The 22091-nt window shown below is 47.5% G+C and overlaps 1 protein-coding gene across 3 annotated transcripts; it reads left to right on the top strand.

Moving 5' to 3' along the window:
- Positions 1 to 987: 987 nt before the first annotated feature.
- PCYT1A (phosphate cytidylyltransferase 1A, choline) lies at positions 988 to 21123 on the top strand. 3 transcript variants are annotated; one of them, XM_053986731.1, is made up of 9 exons: positions 988 to 1071; positions 7728 to 7868; positions 10593 to 10692; positions 12881 to 12997; positions 14938 to 15089; positions 15895 to 15973; positions 16653 to 16795; positions 17818 to 18006; positions 18594 to 21123. In XM_053986731.1, the coding sequence occupies exons 2-9, from the start codon at positions 7752 to 7754 to the stop codon at positions 18798 to 18800; spliced, it is 1104 nt and encodes a 367-aa protein (XP_053842706.1). In that variant the 5' UTR covers positions 988 to 1071; positions 7728 to 7751; the 3' UTR covers positions 18801 to 21123. The 3 variants fall into 3 exon arrangements, with proteins under 3 accessions (XP_053842706.1, XP_053842708.1, XP_053842707.1); XM_053986733.1 differs by lacking the exon at positions 988 to 1071 and adding an exon at positions 3631 to 3684; XM_053986732.1 differs by lacking the exon at positions 988 to 1071 and adding an exon at positions 3706 to 3880.
- The last annotated feature ends 968 nt before the right edge of the window (positions 21124 to 22091 follow it).

Below are 22091 nucleotides of genomic sequence, written 5' to 3'. Positions count from 1 at the left end.
CTTCCTCTCCTTTTCCTCTGGTGGGAAATGAAAGGTGACTTTGCTGACTGCTTTGTTGCTGCCTGTGGCTGTCACCCACTAAGGAACCTGCAGAGAGATGTGACAGCGCCGCTCTGTTTGTGCATGGCCTGCATGAGGGGAACAGCAAAACCCTCCACACAACATTTTCCAGGAGCTGGTACATATGATCTCAGACTCGTTTCAAAGCTTTTATAAAGTCACGGCTGTTATATCACAATGTTTCACCTTGCACTTACTCCGTTTTGGAGGTGTTTAATGGCTTCTTCACAAAGGTGTACAAAGCAGGTGAGCAGATTTGAGTCTGTAATCACTCAGCCTCACCACCCTTGGCTGTGGTGTGGGACAGATAAGGGATGCTGTATTCCCCTGGAGAAAGATTGAGCCACTGCTGAAGCACTGCAGGTCGGTGTGGACAGGCAGGGCAGCTCCCTCCTTCCAGAACCTCTGGAATTTACACCGGATACATCCATACACAGAGACTTCATCACAGTCTCCCCTCCTCAGACGGGAAGCAGAGGGGCAGACACTGATCTCTTCTCTGTGGTGACCAGTGACAGGACCCAAGGGAATGGCCTGAAGCTGTGTCCTGGGGGTTTAGGTTGGGCATCAGGAAAAGGTTCTTTCCTGAGAGGGTGGTTGGGCACTGACCAGGCTCCCCAAGGAAGTGGTTATGGCACTAAGCCTGGCAGAGCTCAAAGAGCGTTTGGGTAAGGCTCTCAGGCACTTGGTGTGACTCTTGGGGATGGTGCTGTGCAGGGCCAGGAGTTGGACTCGATGATCCTTGTGATCCTTGTGATCCCTTCCAGCTCAGGATATTCTGTGGCGTGCAGAGCCGCGGGGCAGGACCGTCGCGAGCCGGAACGGAGGTTCCAGGCGCGGATTCCCGGGACGCGGCTTCCCCGCGGCGGGCCGGTCCCTTCCCGTGGTTCCGGGCAGACACGCAGCGGCTCCGCCCGCGCCCCGCTGGCGTCGGCGGGAGCGGGGCGGGGCCGGGAGCGGCGGCGCGGCCGGACCCACCGGGCTGGGCTGCGGAGCGGCGGCGGCGCGCTGGTAGGGGGGCGTCCGGCGGGAGCGGGGGGCTGTCTCTGAGGGGGCTGCGGGTGCAGGGGACAGGGAGCGGAGCGGTGCCTGTCACGGGAGCGGAGGCTGTTGAGTGGGTTTAGACTGGCGGCATGTGAGGGCACCGCACGCTCCCCCTGCGGAGCCGGTCAGGGGTCCCGGCCCGGGCCCCTCTGCCAGCCTGGTGGCCGTGGCACAGGCTGGGGGCTTCGGGACGTGCTGGCCGGTCGGGACGTGGCGCGCTGGCTTTGGCCAAGAGGGCAGTGTCTGCTGGGGTGGTCGTGATGCGCTGCGTCCCCTTTGTGGGGGCTTGGGCAGCGGCCGGGGCTCGGGCGTGATCCTCCGGGATGGCAGGACTGGCAGCTGAGAGAAGATAGAGGCAGATCAGTGGGAAACTTCTGTAGTGCACCCTCAGCGCTTGGAGCGTGGGGGCTCCTGGGGACATCCCTCCACCCAGGGGACACAGGCAAGGCCTAGGGAGGGCAGTGAGGAGGTGGCCCTGGCTGCGGCGGAGGAAGGTGTGACCCAGCTGCTGCGGACGCACACGTCCTCTCTAACCCGCTTTTTGTGTCCAGCGAAGTCCTGGCTGCACTGATTAATGGTTTTGTAATGGGACTTAAAATCCTCAGGAGTTCTGAGAGCTGTGATGCTCCTCTGTAGTCCGCACTCGCTGTGGAGGGAGGTGCAGGCTGCTGCAGGCGGCCTTCTCTGTCCCCACCCTGTGATTCTGCCACACCAGGACCTGGCAAAGGTTGGGGTGGTCAGAAGCAGGTAATGCTGGGTTTCTATCTGTAGGACCCCAGGGTCTGAGGACAGCCACTGTGTTTGGTTTTGAAATTCAGATGACAAATACCCATGCATTATTTCCCAAATAAATTTGCCGTATATACACAATTATTAAAATTTCTGATTTTAAAGTTTCTCGCTGCAAGATCTGGGTTGTAACACTCTTGAAATCACTGTACCAAGAGCCACAAACAATAACTGTTGCAGCAAGGAATTGGTATTGGTGTGTAAACCTGCTAAAAGAGGTTTACACCTCCAGTCTCAAGAAGCTTTGTTGCTAATCCCTAAAAACAAAAGAGTGCAGAAGTCAGGTAAGAATGGCCACCTATTCTCACACTTTATGGTCCCTGACAGTATCTTTTCTGGTATTCTGCATAAACCCTATTTCTGCTGCTTCACTCACCCAGCAGAGGCTGTCACATGTCAAGACACTCAGTGCCTGGAGGTTATGGTATACTTAGAAGGGCTGTGGATTCACAGAGGTCTTGACAGCAGTTTCCCTTTTTTATGTGTATTATTTAGCAACACTATCTAGGTGACCACACTGAACTGTTTTCAGTTGTGGTTAGGCAGAGTATCTTTAGCCATTTGGGACTTAGTTGGTGAGACGCAGCATTTTTCCATCAATTGCAGGACATGGGTACCAGAGCTTCTGCTTGAGAGGATGTTACCAGCCTGCTTGGAGCAGCAGGAGATGCAAGGCCTGGGGGGTTGTTTTAGCAGGTATAGCAAAGGTGTGGATGCTGTTGGACCAATGTGTGGCACTGTCTGGACGGGAATCCCTTTTATGTGTTCGTGTGGCTTTTAACACACTGTGGGACAGCTGCTTTTGTTGATCTTGATCCAAAGTAGTTGAAGCAGCCTGGGTTTTACAAGTGGCTGGGACCGTGCCAGATCCTGCAGTAACCTTTTCAAGGGGCTCAAGGGCTTGACCATCCAGGTAGAGCAGATGCTGACTGTGGGGAGCATTGCAGTCTGTCTGGAGGCGAGCAGGCTGGGTCACAGCCAGCAGGTTTCTAGGCAGGTGCTCTGAGTCTGGAGGCTGGGACAGAGCTGGGCCTGGCAAGCCTGGGCTGCGCATGAAGTTGCCTTGGAGATTGGGCAAGATTTTTAAGCACTGATAGAAGAGAAATCCATGATGAGTCTTCTGTCATTAACCTCTCCCAGGTCTCTGTGTTTCCACAGATCTCCATGGGGATACACACCAGTAAGGTTAATTGGAGACTGGGTGTTGCAGATGACAGAGGACAGGGGGAAAAGGATTCTCTTCGATCTATGGTCAAGGAATGCAGAGGAATGTAGGGTCACTTTGGTACTTTATAGCCTGGCAAGGGACCTATCTGAAGTGACAGGACTTTTGCCTGTTCCCTGAGGCTCTTGCTTACATGCTGTCCATGTGTCAAGGCAATTCTCTGCAGACAGCTGGCAGAGTGCAAAGTTTAGTAGTGTTGTCTGCAGATGAGTCAGCAGAAGAGAAATATCTTGTTCCTGTAAAGTGCAATGCTCTTTTAGGCAAAGCAGCACATGACAGTCACATCTGACTGTGCCAACGCCTCCCAAGTTCAGAGGGACGATAGGACAGCCTTGGAGCAGGCGGTGCCACCCAGGGAGCTGTGGGTGTCCCAGGGCCTCAGTGGTCCAGCTGCCAGTCTTGTGCTTTGGGTCCCTGATGAAAATTGCAGCAGCCTTGGGCTGGAGCATTTACTGAGTTGTTTCAGCAAGATCGTTTTCAGTTTAAGTAGCACCATTTATTTTGCTTCACAGGTAAATCTGCAAGTGAAAAGCAGCAGAAGTGGCAGAAGAAATCCTGCTACTGATGTAGGTTTGCAGTTAATCTCCAAGAAGTTCTTCAGGACATGAAAAAAAGGCAGATGGGTCAGATCCTCATGCCATCAGTGTGGTTAGGCTGCAGAAAGATCTGACCTGCTTCTCTGGTGTAGTGTGATGCTGGAGCTCTCTGACACCACCGAGACTAAAAAACGGCAGCACTGTCCTTAAAGATGCAGACAGTGAGGTAAAGCTTTGACTAAGCAGGAAGATTTGCTGGGCCTACTCTGACCTCTTCCACCTGCCAGAGGTGTCAACTTTGGTGTTGTGGTTAAATTCCACCTCTGATGATGGTGTACTTAACTGGCACTAAGGGAGAAGTTTTAAATCCCTTCCCTGCCTATATTTTTTTTTTTTCTTTCTAGTAATCAATACTTGTCCTCTTTCCCCTCCCAGAAGTGGCTGTGTTTCAGTGGGATTCAGTGATTCCCTGACAGGAAAAGCAACTCTTTTCTCATCTGGCAGTCAACTGCTCGTTGCAGAGCCCATGCAGGTCTCTCTTTCTCTCGATGACTTACCTGGCAGGTGATGCAAGGCCCTTCTTTGATACAGGACGCACCAAAGAAATAAGTTGAAGAAGAAACGCCCTGAGTGTTTTATAAAGTAGTGCAGGGATTGTGATATGCCCGTGGCTTTTCCAAACAGGGCACTTCCAGCTTTGCTCCTTTGGAGCAGTATCTCGTATTCAGACATGAACTCAATAATGCAGGAGGGTGACACCTTAAAATAGAACAATGTTAATATTTTACAGCAAGGCTCTTTCTTCTGGTTATGGTTGGTTTCTATCTTGGAGTGTTCAGAATGAGCTTTGAGAGTTATCTTCTCTTTCCTCTTCCCCATCTGCTGCAAATGTAATTAATTTTAGAACAGGCAGTGTTTTATATATTTGGGGAAGCAAAGCTGTGTCCTCATGTGTTAAATTCGGCTACAGATGCTGGATCCCACTGTTGGTAAATAATTGTTTGGGATGCTATTTTAGTCACTTGGGTCAAAATGAAGCATTCTAAGATTAGTGGGTTTATTGCAGTAAAGTGTGGTGTGTTTCCCATTTTTTATGAAGACAAGCCTGGTGATGGGAGGACTTGCCAGAAATGCACTAGCCACAGGACAGAGGTTTTAAAGTTCTGAATAGTGATAAAATCATTGTTTCATTTCTGCATTGATTTGAGTAATTAACAGAGCTGTGTCACTCACGAGGTGTCTGGACACTGCAGAGGCTACTTCAGCAACATCTCACCTGTCAGGTCAGAGCAGACAGAGCATATTTATCCCACCCTTGAAGCTGGTTTCTCACTTGATGCATTGGGTAGAGCTGTTGCTGTGTGACTGATGCTGTCTCACCACTGCTGCTGATTTAATGCACAGCAAATAATAGAATCTCTCAAGTTGGAATCCATTCACTTAAGTTATTGTTTGCCATCATTTAACTAACTATGTATACCCTGAGAAATGGAAAAGTTAGGGTGGATGGTTGGGTGTGGGAGGAGCTGGAAGAAGCTGTTGGAGTTTTCTCCTGAGCTGGGACAGTGCTGTCCTGTACTGTGACCTGCAGTTCTTTGCCTGGCCATGAGATCTGCACCCAGCAGCAAGGGGCTGCTGATAATTCAGCAGAGTCTGTACTTGTGTGCAGTGAAGTCTGGTTGCTCTGATGGGCCACACTGATGGGGGAAGAGCTTCACCTGGTTGTGTGTGGGGCTGCTGTGTCTGTGCTTCCGCACCAAAGCCTCTGCTTTTGATGTTTTGCTGGGCAGTGGTTCAGAATCTCTGCATTCAGCACATTAACAGACCTTTTAATTCTCTCCCAAGGGAAGGAAAGAAGTGGTCAGAGACCAACAGGTGACTTGAAGCACAGTGAAATTATTTTAACCAAATACGAGAAAATCAGCTGCCGTTTCCCCCCTGTGTTTCCATGAATTCGGGGTTACTTGAACCAGAGACAGACATTTGCTGCTTTTCTTGAACTTCATGGTTTCTGCTAGGACCAGGGTGGTAAATGACTGATTCAGAGTGTGCTTGCAAGATTACACCTTGCAAAATGTAAGAATGACTTGGGTCATACCCTGTGTTTTCACAGAGGCAGTCTGGAAGCTGCTGCGTTTATAGCATGGATCTCACCTGAAAGTCAAATGCTTGCTTAAATGTTTGAAGACTTGGACTTGAGGGTTCCAAACTTTTTTGCCTGAGGTTATGTTTGAACTCTCCTATATGTTTGTTCTCAGGAAATAGTAATTTAATTACTGGAATGGGGGAAACAGCAAGCTTGACTCACAGTGAGTGCTGGATGGGTCACACAGTTCTGGAATGCCCTTGTGGCTGCTCTTCACTGTCACTTTTGTCTTCTCCACAATATTTTTTTGGCTCCTTACTGACCTAAGATTCTCTTTCCCTGTTCTTAGTGTATTGTAGTAGGTCTAGCAGAGCAGCCAGGGATACTTATATGTATGTAGCCCCAAACCAGTTCAGCTGTGTCTGACCCTCAAACTGTCCATGAGGTATCATCATGCTGATGCTCAGTGGGGAGGGAGAGATTTTTCCATCTTGTTAAACTGCATTTGACTTGTTACTTTGGAGCATTCCTTAACCTTGAGTCATGTATGCTTGAGTAAGTCCAATCACTAAATCTGCTATTTAACAGTTCTTTCACAAAACACACCCTTCTTGGCTGCCAAACAGCAGAGCTTTGCCAGTGGCCCTTTGAGGGCAGTCACAGTTCATCACGCAGCTCATCCCAAGTAGAACTCAGCAGAGCCCCTCTACTGCAGAAAAAGGTGGTATTCAGATGGGCATCTGCTCTTTGTCACACCTTGCACTTGCCCTACCTAACATTCCAGCACACCCACTGCATGTGGGTGGGGAGAGGTTTTAAATTCCACCCCACTCTTATTATTAGGGAGTTGAAGCACACACATTAGGATCGTTAAGGATCCTTGCTGGGAGGAGGGGTCATGCTGCTCTTGGGAACAGCAGGCCAGAAGTGCCTTGTGCTGCACTGGAGAGGTGCACCCTTCAAGTCAACAAGAGAGATAATGCTGTTTTTTAGTTTTTGCAAATCTAACACCCATTTCTAACTCCTGCAGCAGCTGGAAAGGGAATATTCATTGCCATGCCTTCCTATAAATCCCTATTTTTGCTTCAGCTGTAAGAAGGGGGAGTTACTAATACTCCAGGCCCTTCTGGAAAGGTACAGTGACTCCAGCCCAAAGCACAGATAACTTCCTTCTTTATAACTGTCACAATTTCTGTCCCAAATTGGTGGTATGTCTGTTTGTTCATCAGAGAAGCAGTTCAGCTGAACCACCACTAATTGCAAACTAGTACATAAAGTGCCAGAAGTGTGGCCTAATGTAGTTTCAGCAGCTGCTTCACCATCTGCTGAGTCACCACTGCAGTGGGGACAAGGGACGAGAGGGGAACATGGTGGCAGGTGTCCCAAGGTGGCCTGTCCCCACTGGGGAGCTGCAGCTTGGTCTTACACAAACGGCAAAGCAAACAGCAAGCCTGTTTAAAGTCATTTAAGTTACGAGCCGTTCCCTCTCCCTTATCCTTCTGCATAGACCTTCCTCTCTTAGGACTGTACAGGGATGCAGCACACCCACCAGCTGCCCTTGGGGCTGTAAAGGGTAAAGAATCCAAATGAGAGCTGGACAAGGGCTAAATGTGAACTGGGCATGCCATAATCTTTAGGTTGCCTTTTAGATACGAAAATATCATTATTAACCTCGTAGTAATGATTTCTCATTTGCATTGCAACTCTTGTTTCAGTGTCTCTCCAGCCAGCTGACTGCTGCACGCTTCTCTCTGCAGAATAGCTCTGAGTTGCATTAAATGATTCAGTATTCCCACCAGGCACTGTTTGTCAAGCCTTGGCAGCTGATGCCAAATACAACTGGCTAAGCCCCTTGTGAGGTGGCTGTGTCTTTGCACTGACCTTCTGTACACTGTGCCTGCTGTTGACTGATTCTATTTTGGAAGAACTGAGAAATATCTCTTTTCTTTTTTTTTTTCTTTTTTCCCTCTCCTTCATTTTGTTCCAGTTCTTTCTGGGCGTGCTTGGCAAGATGGAGCCACCGACCTCGTCCAGGCTGAATTCCCGAAAGAGAAGAAAAGATGGATCAGGCCCTAATGGGGCAACAGAGCTGGATGGAATCCCTCCAAAAATGTCCCGACGCTCACTCGTAAGTAAGCAGAGATAACAATTTTGGGAGCCTGTGAGATGAGGACACTGAGCTGTAACTGCAGAAAGATACAGGTGGTAGTTTATCTGTGGACAGAGAAAACAAGGTTGGAGGCAGAGGATAAGAAGCAAATGACAGTAGCTCTCCTTCTTGCAAATCCAGTTTGGAATCTTCCTTTGTTCATACTAATAACATACTTACAACGTGGGCTTAAATTAGGTCTGAGGCAAGCATTGCTAAGCTGCTTTTGTGGTGTGTCCAGCCTGTCACTTAAGCTGAGCCAAAGAGGCATGCATTTAGATAGCCATAGAGAAGCAGGCATTTCTCACAGGTGGGTTTTAAGTGACCCACTGGGAGGGAGAAATACTCAGGAGAAGCACATAAGAGCTGCAGGAGGGTCTGAAGCCTGTAAGCACCTGCAGAAGTGATCTGTTGAATCCATGCTCTGACACATTGGGAAGATCACTGCTCATTTGATTTTCTTGGTCTGGAGGGAGACAGCATTTATGTTGCTGATACTTTGGGAGTGTCCAGAAAAAAAAACACAACAAACAACTGAAAGGATTTCTTTTCTAGATCAACCTTGGGATGGCTTTAACTAGCTAAAGCCAGTGGGATCTTTTCTGAAGGGGGTCTGATCCAGTTAATGCTACTGAAAAGGGCTGTCTTTAACTTGTCCTTGCCACAAGATTGCGACAATTGGCTTTTTATAGTTCTTCTGTGCCCTCTTCCTGGAGCTGTCCTGTGCATCACGTGTGCTCTAGTTGTTCTTTTCTTATCTCTGTCAAAAGCCAGCTACCATCCCTGCCACGTCATACCAGGGTCATGGTCCTTGGCAGAATGTGGTGATGTGTTGCAATCTTCCTCCTCGATGACAACATTTTGCTCTTCAGGAGGGCTTCAGCCCTGTCACAGAGCATTGACAGTAGTGATGAAGTAAGAGCAGCACCAGCAGTGAGAACTGGGGAGGCAGGCACTGGGGATGGAGGCTTGAGCTGTTGTGTGACTTATCCCACAGAACTTTCATGTCCTTCACTGCTGCCAAAACCCACCCTGTCCCTCTTAAACTCTTAAAGATCTCATGTATTTCAGTAAGGAAAGAGAACTGTGCAGGTTATTTATTCTGTGGGAGTCGATCTTCAAGTTGCTGTAAGTCCTCTGTTAGAAATAAAGCATCGGCAACCAGCATAAGACAAGTGCCACTTTCTAAGCTTCCTGCCTGTTTTTAGCAAACTCAGTTCCCCTGGTGAAAGATTTCTTTTTTCTTCTTTTTGCAAAAGTTTTATTTATTATAGCAAGAGTAATAGTATTGCCTAACTGTGAGATTACCTTGAAGCCTTTTCCACTCCCAACTCAGCAGCTGTTGGCAGAATGTTTCCCTGAAGCAGCAGGGCTCAGCAGCAGATGGTGGTAACAAACCTGCTGACACATAAGCCTGTTGTATTGTGCACATCAGGTTGAGTTTTGACCCTCACTGGCCCTGCAAGGGAAGGGCAAGATTCTGGCAGGGCCTTTTAAGGACATGTCTCTGTGTTCCTCTGATAATTTTGATAGGGATTTTTTGTGCTTTTATTCCTAACTTCAACTAAACTGCCAAGAATCTGGTTTTATAGGGAAGTCCTAGACTTAATGGCAGTGATGAGAGGAGAGATCTGCAGGTCTTATCTGAGAGTAAGGATCCTGGTAGAGGAGGTGCTGTGTGAAATGTGAAGCCCTCAGTAACTTAAAGGAGATGTTCAGCAGTAGCAGCTTGTTTGAATGTCGAGGTCAGTGTTTGTTTTCCTGTGCATTTCACTATAAGCACTCTAATAAGGATTGACACTGGCCAGAATAGCAGTGGTTTCTCTGGTTGCAGTGGTGCTGGACGCTGCCAGGATTCTGCAGTGGGACAGGAAATCAGAGAGGAAACTGCAGATTTGCCCTTTTCACCTTGAAGGTATTATTGTAATGATTCGCAAGCTTGTTTCCTAGTGTTCTCACTCAGGAACAAGATGTCCATTGCAGCCCTACACCTTCCAGCTAGAAGGAAATTGAGCTGTTTGTTTTGTAATGGGAAGGGCAGATGTTTCATTTCCATTCAGAGCAGACCAGAAATGATGACTGGTGTTCAGCTGTTGATTAAATGTACTGCTGTTGTCAAGCTAGCAGGGTGGATGGGTTTTCTTGCAGCAGTTGGAGTTATCTGCCACAGATCAAGGTCAGTCTCTCACTTGTATGGCCCAGAAATGGTCACAACACACATATTCCCTCACAGTTAGTGCTGCAGTTGGTATTGCTCTTCTGCTTATTCATATACTCAAATCAAGGAGCTGTTACAGGTTGTACATCACAACACAAGCACTCAGGCACAGCAGAGTGATGGTCTTGCCAGAGTGGACACAGATGGAGCTGTGACAGTGAGGTTTGAAGCTTGGCTTGTGCTGCTGTGAGCTGCTGTTTGTCAGAAGTCTGAGTTTAGCAGCTGCAGCTCTGACCCTCTGATTTTCTTGCTCCAGTAGAATACTGTCTACTAAAGTCTACCTTTCTCTCTCTCTTCTCTAAACTCAGGCTAATCAGCTTGCAAGGCTGTTTTGAGGTTTACACTAATTAGTCTTTTAGTACACATGTCTGAATTGTGCAGGGGCAGTGAGTCGCCTGTTGACTAGGACACTGTGGTGCCAGTGCTACCACCACGAACTGCCCTCACTTTTGCACTCTCACAGTGAAACTTTCCTGGCTGTTTAGGGACTGCGGGAACCGGCTCCGTTCTCAGATGAAGTGGAGATTGACTACAGCAAGCCATACATCAGAGTGACGTATGAAGAAGCCATGAGAGGGACCCCTTGTAAGTAAGAACACAGACTGGAAGGGGATTGTATAAATGTTGGATTTGGGGGAGTGTGGGTATGATTGGGATGTCTCTGAGACCAAACCAGCCTTGTGTGTTTGACCAGGTTCACAGCCAATGACTAAGTGCATGCTTTTGTGATTAGATAACTGTTTCCATGGGAAATTTGGCCTGTCAGTACACCTGAAATTCAAGTTTGTATGTGTGAGGAGATTACAGGTATTTGTTTTAAACTCTAGCTGAGCCACTGACAGCCATAGAACTGTACACTTTCTGTACTACTTTTTCTGAGGTAGCTTAAAGTTAAGCACTTTAAAAGTCATATTTTTTAAAAGTCATATTTTCTGAAACTTGGGCAAGTAAAACCAGTTTATATCCTTGTCCACAATGTCCCATTCCAGCCTGGATTTGAATTAAAGTCAGTGTCATTAAACACCACAGGCCAGCCCCACAACAACAGCCCCCTGGTTTTATTCTCTAAACCAGGCTGGGAGAAACACTGTTCTCTTTGCAAGTCCAAAGGGGAGGCAGAGGCACAACTGAGTCTTGAAGGATGATGGCCCTCTCCTGCCAAAGAGAGTGTGCAGACAGTGCTGTCTTTCCTGGCCTCTCTGTTGTGGCTAGAGAGACAATAAAAATGCTGCACTTCTATCTACCTTACTGCTGAGAGATGAGCCAGCTCAGATTGAGACCTGGCTGTGGTTTCCTACCAGAGGTTCTGAAAATCCAGTGTATTTCACAGTCTGCATTAATTTTCCAACTGAAAATCTCCAGAGTCTGCACAAAGGTCTCTGATTCAGCAGTGGTGGCTCTCCTGCCTGCTGTGACTAAAATACAGTGCACATTTCCTTGTTGCTGTTTGTGTCTGTGCTCAGGAACTTTAGCTGCTGCAGGTACAGAGGAAAGATAAGGATGTCCCAGCCACTTTCCAGAATATGAATGAACATTCATAAAGGTCTGCTAGGACCAGTCCTCTTCTGGCATACAGAAAGCTTTTGCAGTCACAGATCTCCAAAACCTTGGCTCTTCAGAGCCTTCTGGCATCTTCAGATTGAGGTGTTAGAACCATTAAAAAATAATTGTAAGAAGCTGTCCTCAAACTGACTCCTCTGCGTAGCTTGAACTTAACAGCCCTGACCTTTGCATCAACTCCTCTTCTTGCTGCCTCCCAGTCTCTGTCTCTGGGTATCTCCAGGGCTCTGCCCAGACCTATGGGGTCTCAGTTTCCTGTTAGGTCTTCTCTCTGCCCTCTTTTCACTGCAGCTTTGGTGTGCCTCTGCTCACCACTCCTCTGAGTCTGTCTGAACTGAGCTAAGAGAGCAGCAGGCTGTTCCCAAGTGTGTCGCATACAAAGACTGTGGCTTTTGATTATCAGCAGCAAGAGGACTGTGGTCCTGTGTGGTCCCAAGATCAGAAGCCTCCCACTATTACATGGCAGTGCTAGACTATCTCACTTTACCCCTGTGCTGCCCTCAAAGAACTGAGCTACAATTTTCCCTGGTGGCCTGAGGGAAGTTTTGTTCCTTCTGACGATGATGATGATGATGATGATGATGATGATGATGATGATGATTATTATTATTATTATTATTATCTGTGTGTTTGGCTGATAATGCCAGTGATTCAGCCGAATTTTGTCTGCTTTTCTTTGAGTAGTTCAGCTGTGTTTTTGAATAAAGCCATACACTTCATGTTTCTGGGGGAGCTGATGCTGCTGTTCCTTCAACCAGACTGTGGCAGCAGGCTGCAGAGAAGGATGCTGTAAGGGTCTTAAGATGCCATCCTGGCAGGCAGGAGGAAATCAGGCACCTGAAACATTTGGGCCAGTTCCCTTCTGATATCTCACTATTAAAAAGAAATTAATTCTGCATTTGATTTCCATAGAAGGGAAATGTTCAGGATTTGCTTATCCCTTGGTCTCCCCTTCACCTTGTTTGGGTGATACATGGTAGGTTTTCAGTCTGCCTTTATATGTGGTTGTATTTCAGCTCTGTGCTCAGATACCTTTGTTTCCACATGGGAAGGCAGAGAGCCAGGCATTTATCTTCACACTTCTGTCCTAATTATGGTGCTGCATTATGTAACACCTCCATGACTTTCAGAAGGTCCTCAAATGTGAGTATGAGCATCCACTGCTTCTCCAGGAAGACATATTCACAGCTGTGTCTCTGTTCCTTTGGCACAGTGGATCGCCCTGTCAGAGTTTATGCTGATGGAATATTTGACTTGTTCCACTCTGGACATGCCCGGGCCTTGATGCAAGCAAAGAACCTCTTCCCAAACACATACCTCATTGTTGGAGGTAAGGAGTGACCTTTGGCTATTGCAGGAGTACAGTTTAGCTCTGTCTGTGATTTTGCATACTGAGGTTTTGTCTTTGTGGCCTCAGTGACCCTCACTGCAGACACTTGTCCCAAATGTTGCTGGAGTCTTACTGCAAAATGTTGAGGGCTGGATATGTCTGCAGAAAGATATCCTGTACCAAATGAGTGCTTAAGGAAAAGATTTTTGATCGTGCTGTTTTAATTTGACCCCTCTATTTTGTGACAGGTACAGGTGAGTTGCACATCTGAGTATCAAAATATATTAGGGATAGTTGAACATCTACTTCTGACTCATAAATGAGACAGCTAAAGTATGAGCGCCTCCACGTTTGTTCACCTGTATTGCCCTGCAAGTCACTCCCCAGCTCCAGTTTCCTGCTGGAGGTTGATTAGTGCCAAACAGATCCCACTGGGAGCATGAAGATCACAGTGGTTTCTTGGGCATGTGCCTGGACACCTGGAAGTCAGGCCTTCCTTCTCGAAATAGAAGTTCCCCATTTGGTCTGTTAGGTCATAAGCCTTTAGATGATGCCAGGAATGTCCTGCTAAGTGCCTGAAAGGATCTAGCAGAGGTGTTTCAGCCAGGCTCCTTCAAGAATGTAACAGGAAAAAAGATACCCCTTTTCTGGCTGCTGCAGTACATGGGCCTCTGCCCAGGCAGTGCCTCTGCTCATGCCTCCACCCACGCTGAGGACACATCAGGCTGTGCATGTTGTCCGTCAGGAGCTGACCCTGGTCAAGCTGCATAATGATGCTGAAGTATGAGAACTGAAAACACCTTTAACTAATTTTCTCAACTTCCATTGTCTTTGTGAAGCAAAATTAAATTCTGACCCTGCCATAGAACAATTATAACATCCAATTATAACAAACCTTGGTGGTTTGTTTCCTTATCACAGTTTCAGTCATTGCTGACAGCATTCTAATAGTGGTATGCCTGCACTTCTTGTGTGCTACAGTAGTGTCTGGAAGGGGAAGGTAGGGAGGAGAACTGAAATAGTTGCTCCAACCTACAAACTGCCTTGAGCTTAGAAATCTTAAAGGCTGAAAGACATTCCCATGTACATAAACACTACAATAAACAGGAAAATAACTTCAGGTCAAACTATTAACATGTTAAAATAGTGAGGAGTGTAACCACGTTCTGTGCCTCTGGAAGACTGGTGAGGAGAAGGGCAATGAACTTGCACCAGGACTGAGACAAGAGGCCACATCCCAGGAGAACATAGCTCCAAGCAGGGAACCATCTCCCCCACTCTTTATCATCTGTTTGTCTAGAACATAAATAAATCCAAACCAGTGAGACTGGTAATGCCTTGTTTACTTTTGAGTCTGATAATCAAATAGAACTCCTTCCTCAGCATCTTACTTTGCAGATTATGAAGAGTTGTTATTTTACTTTCTCATAGAACATAATAATTATGCTTGATTTCCTGTGAACTCCTCTTTTGTTTTAATGTAAACTTTCCAAGAACTAGACTGTGGTATGGCATTTCATGAAATCAGAAGTTCAGGCAATAAGTTTTTTCATATTCCAAGCCTGAGATATCCATTGCTTTAGACGTGGATTTCTGACCAGCAGGCCCCCCAGGTGCCATTTCTTATAGAAGAGTGGTCTTCTGTGTTGGCTGGTTTTCTTGATAAGTGTTGACAGCTCTGGAGACCTTAAAGGCTTGGGGTGTGGGCCCCCAACTTGGGCAGAAATTCTCCAATCAGCCTGCCCAGAATTGCTCAGGAGTTTAGTGCCCTGCAGTGCTCCCTGTTCCTGGTGTTTTGTGGCTGGAAGAGCTGGGTTTGAAACACCAGCCTCTGTCAGCTACTGGCACTGTCTGGTTCAGCAGAGTGTGGCCAAGGTCCTTTTACTGTAAATCATTGGGGTAAGTGCCCCAGACTCAGTGTTCTCTGCCTGTTTCTCCAGTCTGCAGTGATGAGCTGACCCACAACTTCAAGGGTTTCACGGTAATGAACGAAAACGAGCGCTACGATGCTGTGCAGCACTGTCGCTATGTGGACGAGGTGGTGAGAAATGCACCCTGGACCCTCACACCCGAGTTCCTGGCAGAGCACAGGGTAATTGGTGACATCTGATCTGTTTGGAATTTTGGTTAGCTTCTCTCTGTTTACAGCAAGAATTTCTCTTTGGGGGTGACCTCTGCCTGAGCAAACTGTTTCTGTTGAAGTTCCTTAAATATAGAATGAACTGGGTTATGGGAATTGAGTGGGTTTCTTGGGAGTGTAGAAGCATTTGCTGAGCTGGCATGTAATGTTAAAATAATGTAGAGATTGTGACATAATGAAAAAGCCTGAGAGGGTTCTCGCTATTTCAGGAGAAGTTGGTGCTGGTTACAGATGGGTGCAAAATGCAGTATGGAGAGGATTACATGGGTTGGAAGTGATTTCTGGGGGGGTGTCTGGTCCAACTCCCTGCTTCAGCAGGAGCAGCTTAGATATACATCAGCTTCCCTGCCCAGGAGACCAGACTAGCTATCTTGAAAGCCTTTTATCAGTTGGTGAGATAAAGTGAAAGGAATCTCTTAACATCTGTTGAACAGCTTTGGGAGGTGAAGGAGTCTCCAGGGGAGCTTGCTTAGTTTACCGTTGTTGTCATTAACAAGCCATTTCTCTGTGGAGCTTAAAGCAGCTGTTTCCGTATTCCCAGCCTTTTCTTTCCACTCTGTCATGTGCTTACAGTTCACAGGCAATTGCCACTGAGAATTTGGGACTGCTCTGCATTGTGTTGTAACAGAGGGAACGTCTTGCTGTTCTCTCTCACACCCCTGAGTGGAGGTGTTGAGCCAAAAGTTACCATCTTTCGACAGCAGCAGGAGATGTGCACGTTCCAGATAAAATGTTGACTAGTTTTTTTAATTTTCAGATCGACTTTGTTGCACATGATGACATCCCCTACTCTTCTGCTGGCAGTGATGATGTCTATAAGCATATAAAAGAAGCAGGTGAGTCCCCCTCAAATTCTCCAGGGCTTCTTATCAAAAATCTTCTGTAGTTTCTCCTGTACATTTGTAATGCAAGATTATGCCACTCTGATCTGCCCAGGAGCCTGTGGTGGCAGGGAGAAGCAGCTCTGGACCCTGCTTCATAACACTAGGACTGTTCCATGTCCCAGCCTAAGCATGGCCCAGCATTAATTCCTAATTTCAGTCTAGTTATTTTGATTGAATTAACACCAACCTCTTGAAAACATACTGCAGTTTGGCTTAGAGAGTCTCACAAATGGGGAGTCTCATGAACTTAACAGAGGGACATCTCTAGCTGTTTGCTGTTAAATTCACTGGGGATGCAGCTTTTTTATATCCAAACTCAGCCATCAGCGTTATATTTCCAACCATTAAAATGTAGGACCCCTTGTCCTGTCCTTGTCCCCACAGTCAGTATTTAAACCAGCTAAAGTGAAGACCTTTTCATTAGAATACCTGGTATTTTGACAGGGTTTTGACATGTTTTGGTCTTACTGAGGCATCCCAGAAAGGATGGCTCTGGTATTGTACATTTAACGACAAAGATGTGAGAGCAAGTGAGCTCTTGACAGGAGAAGTTGTTTCCTGATAGAGGTGGCAGCAGCTTTTTGCCCTGTGTCTTGCTCAAGCTGTTTTGGGTCCTTTTCCCCAACTTTAGGCATGTTTGCTCCAACCCAGAGGACTGAGGGCATCTCCACATCCGACATCATCACGCGCATCGTGCGGGACTACGATGTCTATGCCAGGCGGAATCTGCAGCGGGGCTACACGGCCAAGGAGCTCAACGTCAGCTTCATCAACGTGAGTTGAAGTGGGTCTTGCCACACGCTGCAGGAGCCAGAATCTTGCCAAGTGTGAAGAGAGTCTTGTCTAGTGATAGCACAGTCCTGCCATGTGCCAGTGAAAGGCCTGTCTGCAGAGCTAAGCACTGGCACCAAACCAGTGTCCTTGGACTAAAAATTAGACTTCTACCCCTGAAATCGCCTCAGGGACCCATTCAGAGGAACTGGGGGGCTGCTAATGCTGCTCTCTTGTCCAAGATGTCTTGATGATGTCATACCAAGAGCTGGAGAGAGGGTTTGTGGCAAAATGTATGTTTTCTTGAATGAAGAGCAAGTTGTTCTTGACAGCTGCTGTGTCATCTCTCTCCTCTTCCCCCAGCCACCTCTTAGGGTAGAGTCATTTGTTAGGATAAAATCTGATGCTGTTTCCACTGTACTGTTCCCTTCCTGGAGCTGCAGGAGCAACAGTGCTTGGGTAGGACAGAAGGATATGCCCTGATCCTGCGCTGTGCAGCTCTAGCCCTTAGAAAGAATACATGGCAGAAGACATTTTTGATGTTGGAAGTTGTAAATATATATATTTTTTTATCACTCAAATACTGTGCCTGTGAACAACAATGAAACAGGAGAGGTAACGGCTGCTTGGCCTTTCTTTGGCATGTAACTCTGCCTCTGTTTAAAAACACCCAGCAGAAAGACTGGTGCTGTTGTGATATGCAGAGACCTACAGCAAGTCACTCGAATCTAATCTGTGTGCTGTATAAATATTTCCCTCTTCCATGCACTCCTATTAGATAGTGCTTATCTCTGGCTTTAATCTTGCTTTGTGTACTGTGCCAGTGCCTGTCACAGAGTGTCTAACAGCTCCACTGTGTCTGCCATGTAGTCTAGGAAAGAAGTGTCATGGAAGTGAAGGAGAAATGTCACCAGACTAATGGAGATACTGAGTCTCAAGCAGCAGTTCAGTGTAGTGACACAGAGCAGAGATGGTCTCCACTCAGATCTGGTGAGTTGTATTCTGATCCGCCACTCTCTGTGCAGGAGAAAAAATATCACCTCCAGGAACGTGTGGATAAGGTGAAGAAGAGGGTGAAGGATGTAGAGGAGAAGTCAAAGGAATTTGTCCAGAAAGTGGAAGAGAAGAGTATTGATCTCATTCAGAAGTGGGAAGAGAAGTCCCGGGAGTTCATCGGCAATTTCCTGGAGATGTTTGGCCCGGAAGGTGCATTGGTAAGGAGTTGCTGTGGGAAAAGGGGAAAGGGAAATTTGGAAACATTAACAGACATTGTAGGGCTTCTACAGGGTCTGCAGAGGAAAGGTTTAGCATTTGTTGCAGTGCTTAGTGTGTTGCCAGTCTCCAGACAAGTTGTCCCAGACTTGGGCCACCTGTTTTCAGGGAGTACTCGTTGCCATTGCTAACGAGATAATGCCAGTTACATTGTAGAGTGAAAAAACTCCCCTGTCCCATGAGCTGGCCTGTAAACTCCAGTTTGTGCCCTGCTGACCACTGAGCTGCCAAGAGGATGGTGGTCACTTTGTCATTGGCCTAAGATGAGTTTGAAGCTACTTGTTTATGCCAGGCTTTCCTGCAGTGTTGGGTGAATATCACAGGTATTTCATGTTAGAAATGCTTGAAAATTAGTGGTGATTACACTGTGTGCAGTTTCTGAAGCCCAGAAAATGCTGGGGCTTTTTCTGCTCTTAAATAGTATGAAGTTCTGAAGGGGCACAACTCAAAATGCTGCACAGGCTGTAAGTAGTGTCCATTTCCATGACTGTGTAACCCATGCTAACTGTCCTCCTGCTTCCCTCACCAGAAACACATGCTGAAGGAGGGCAAGGGCCGGATGCTGCAGGCCATCAGCCCAAAGCAGAGTCCCAGCAGCAGCCCCACACACGACCGCTCCCCATCTCCCTCCTTCCGCTGGCCCTTTTCCACCAAGACTCCTCCTTCCTCACCTGCCAACCGCTCCAGGAACGAGTCTGCAGTCACTTATGACATCAGTGAGGATGAAGAGGATTAACCTACCTGCCAGGATTTGCTGCGGGCCGCTAATCGCTGAATCCTAAGTCCAGACCCACTGGGGAACTCTAAATGAGCAAGAGAGCCATAGGAACAGGGCTGATGGTGAGCACAGGGCCTTGGAGGCACCCGTTGCTCTTAGCAAGGGCTGCTGCCTGGAAGCACATTCAAACCTCCTCTCCCTTCTCCCTAAATCCCCTTTTTATTGTTTACGTTCTAGCGGTTTCCAGGGTGAAGATGGTTTTTATATTTTAAGAAAATATTTGTTAAAAGGGCAAGGAATAGCACTCAAGCGTGGCTTTTGGTTTGGTTTCTTTTCCCTTGTTAAACCTTCAGGCAAGAGGGAGAGTGGGAAGACCCATCTGTTTCTTCTTTCCTTCAGCTCCTCTGTCTTATCCCCCCCACCCCCAGGCAGTATCTGTGCCACTGCCAAACGGAAGACCCCTCAGTTCCTCAACCAGCATGACCTCGAGACCATGCACAAAGCAGTGGTGTAATGAGGTTTCTAGGAAATAGAGAGATCCCTGCTGGGCTGGAGCTGATAGGAATCTATCCAGCAGACCCTGTAGTGCTCGCATGCCTCTTAACTGAGCTTCCCAGCGTGTTGCAGTGAGGACGTGCTGGGCAGGGGGTACCAGCTTGGCGCGCAGGAGTTACACCCGGGAAGGACTTGCAGCACTGTAGAGTGGCACACCCCATAAAGTGCACAGCATTCACACCTCCAAACAGTAGAGGGGCTGCAGGGGAAAGGCATTTCCAGCTAATCTTAACAAGACTGCTAAATCCTGAGCTAAAATTGAGCCCTCAGTTGCTGTTGGAGAGAAGAGAATGATTCTTTGCTTCAGGGCATTTGCTATCGTGCATTTCCTTGGGTGTGTGAGAGCCCAGGTAGAAAACGAATGTGTCTAGTCTTTTGAGAAGTTCCTTGTTCCAGTCTGTGGTGTGTTACATGTTTTAGTGTCTGTCCAAACGGTCCCTCAGCAACTATGCTCTGTGTGTGTCTGTGTTTCAGCTGCTGTGCTCTAGGGGCTGGAGAAGTCCTTCACACTGGTGCCATGAAGTCACTGCTCTAAGGGCAAAGCAGCCAGTTTGCTGCTGATGTGAGTGTGTGCAGCTGGACAGATGAAGGGCCCCAGTTCTGTGTGACAGTTACCTGGCTTGTGCAGTACATGCACAATCCATGCCTGCTCACTCTGCTCCATGAGGCAGGATGGAAGGAGCATCAGAGACTGCTGCAGCTTTTTAAGGTTATTTAAACACATAATGCTTGTTTGAGTCCATGGTCCAAGTTGTGCCTGCTGTTGTGTCTGTGGTACACATTGAGCTTTGTGGCCTGTGGCTCCCCAAGGGGACTTGCCCTCCTCATGGCTGAGCAGAACAGGTCGGTGCACCCTGTCCTGCAGCCAGCACTGGAGAAACTGGCCTAGCTGTCATGTAGCTGTGGAGCTTTTCTGCCAGTGTTTGCCTCTGATACCCACTGTCTCTGGGTGGAGCTGCTGAGCTGAGTTGCCTGTATCCTGTGTTGCTGGGAAGAGAGGACAGCTCAGAGCCCTGTCAGCAATGCTGCCGGGAGGTCTCCAGAGCAGGATGTGAGGCTTGGGGAGCAGCATGTGCAAGGAGGAAACTCATCAAGTGCTGCCATGAGCTCTGCACACTGTGATGCTTCCAGAGCACGTGGTGGCCCTGTGGTAGGAACAGGCTGCAGCTTCTTTCCTGCTTTTGTCTTGGTGGTCTTTTGTCACACTGCCCAAAGGGCTTGACAGACGTTATGTGCTTCTCTTAAAGCCAGAACCAGTATGGGAAAGGGTATTTTGGGGATCACTAATCTGCTACTTGGGCCTTTTTCAGCAGGGATGTGCACAGCTGTGGGAGCATGGCTGGCTGCTGTGGATTTTAAACTGTAAGGAGCAAATAACAGTCACGTGGTAAAAGCCAGTTGTTAATCCTCTGGTTTATGAGTGGTAGAACACTTACTTTGTATCACCCACGTTGTCTCTTCTCTCATTGTCCCTTCCTCAGCCTTCCCTCAGTATGGATGTTGCGGTTGCTTCCCTGAGCCAGATCACAAAGGCCAGGCTGCTTTAGAGCCTTACTACCGTTTTAAACACAAGTTATACAACAGTGTTCTGTAAGTTTGAGTGGTGTTCTGGATGATGGCTTGTTCTGCAGAGACCTTAACATACTTGGTCTCTGCAAAATCTGGGGTGCTTAGTAAGAAGCCAGCCATGGTTTTACATGTAGCTTGGAATAACAGAGCTATTTCTTGTAACCAATAATCTCTGCTTCCTCCTTGCACTAAAATTAAATTGGACACTGAAATCCCAGTCTAGTCCTTTATTTTTCCTGTGTTTTGTTTTCTCCTGGATTGCTGGACCAGTCTTCTCCAGCACGGTCATGTTTTATCAGGAATAGGTAAGAGCTTGATCTTTCAGCAAAACATGAGCCAAGTTCCCCAGGATCACCTCATTTCCACAGATACACCCAGTGCTGCTGCTTCACAGCTGTTCTGCACACCTCTAAGCCATCCCTCACTCTTCAAAAGAAGCATTTCTTCAAAAGAAGTAAAAGGTGCAGTGGAAAAACAAAAGTTTACTAGCATGCAGTAAAGAACCCTGTGGAATTTGATGCTGCCAAATCTGGAGGCCTCTACTCATGTGAAACAGCCCTATTTCGCTTCCTCTGTAGATCTGGGGTGTGAGCCCCTGGGAAAGGATTTTCTGATGCCAGTGAACAGCAGCAACAGGACAGAACTGAGAAGTACCAGGGATGGTGGTAGAAGCAAAAGCATTGGAGAATGCTGCAACTTTTTTTAACATGTCATCTGCTCATTTGAAACCATGATCTGAGTTGTGCTTCTGCCATCTGTAATGAACACTTGGGGTCAAAAGTTTACCCAGTGGTTTCTGCAAATTGTCATTTCTCCTGATGTCTATCCCCGTGTCTAGACCAGATACTGGTACTGGACCGAGGCTGTTTAAGGCAGCATTGACTAATTGCCAGTGTTACCAGGGTGTTTTAAGACTCCTTCCTTTGCCTGGCACCTAACTGGCAGGTGTGAATGCTCCCTGTGTGCTTTCAGGACCAGCCAGTCCCATGGAGAACAGGCCTCAGGGACAGGTCAGATCCATCCTGATATCTTGGGAGAAATCACCATTGGCCTGGGCTCGCTTTGACTGTGGGACCCCAGCCAGCAGCACCCAGAGCTCAGTGTCACAACAGGATGTTTGGCATCCCATGACGGTCCCATGCCATGGCTGTGTTAGTCTGGGCTCCATCCTCCTCCCCCTGTATG

Source organism: Vidua macroura, chromosome 10 (genome assembly GCF_024509145.1).
Source record: "Vidua macroura isolate BioBank_ID:100142 chromosome 10, ASM2450914v1, whole genome shotgun sequence".
NCBI classification, from domain to species: Eukaryota; Metazoa; Chordata; class Aves; order Passeriformes; family Viduidae; genus Vidua; species Vidua macroura.
Note: the sequence above shows the minus strand (reverse complement) of the source record. Positions and strands in the feature narration are given on the sequence as shown.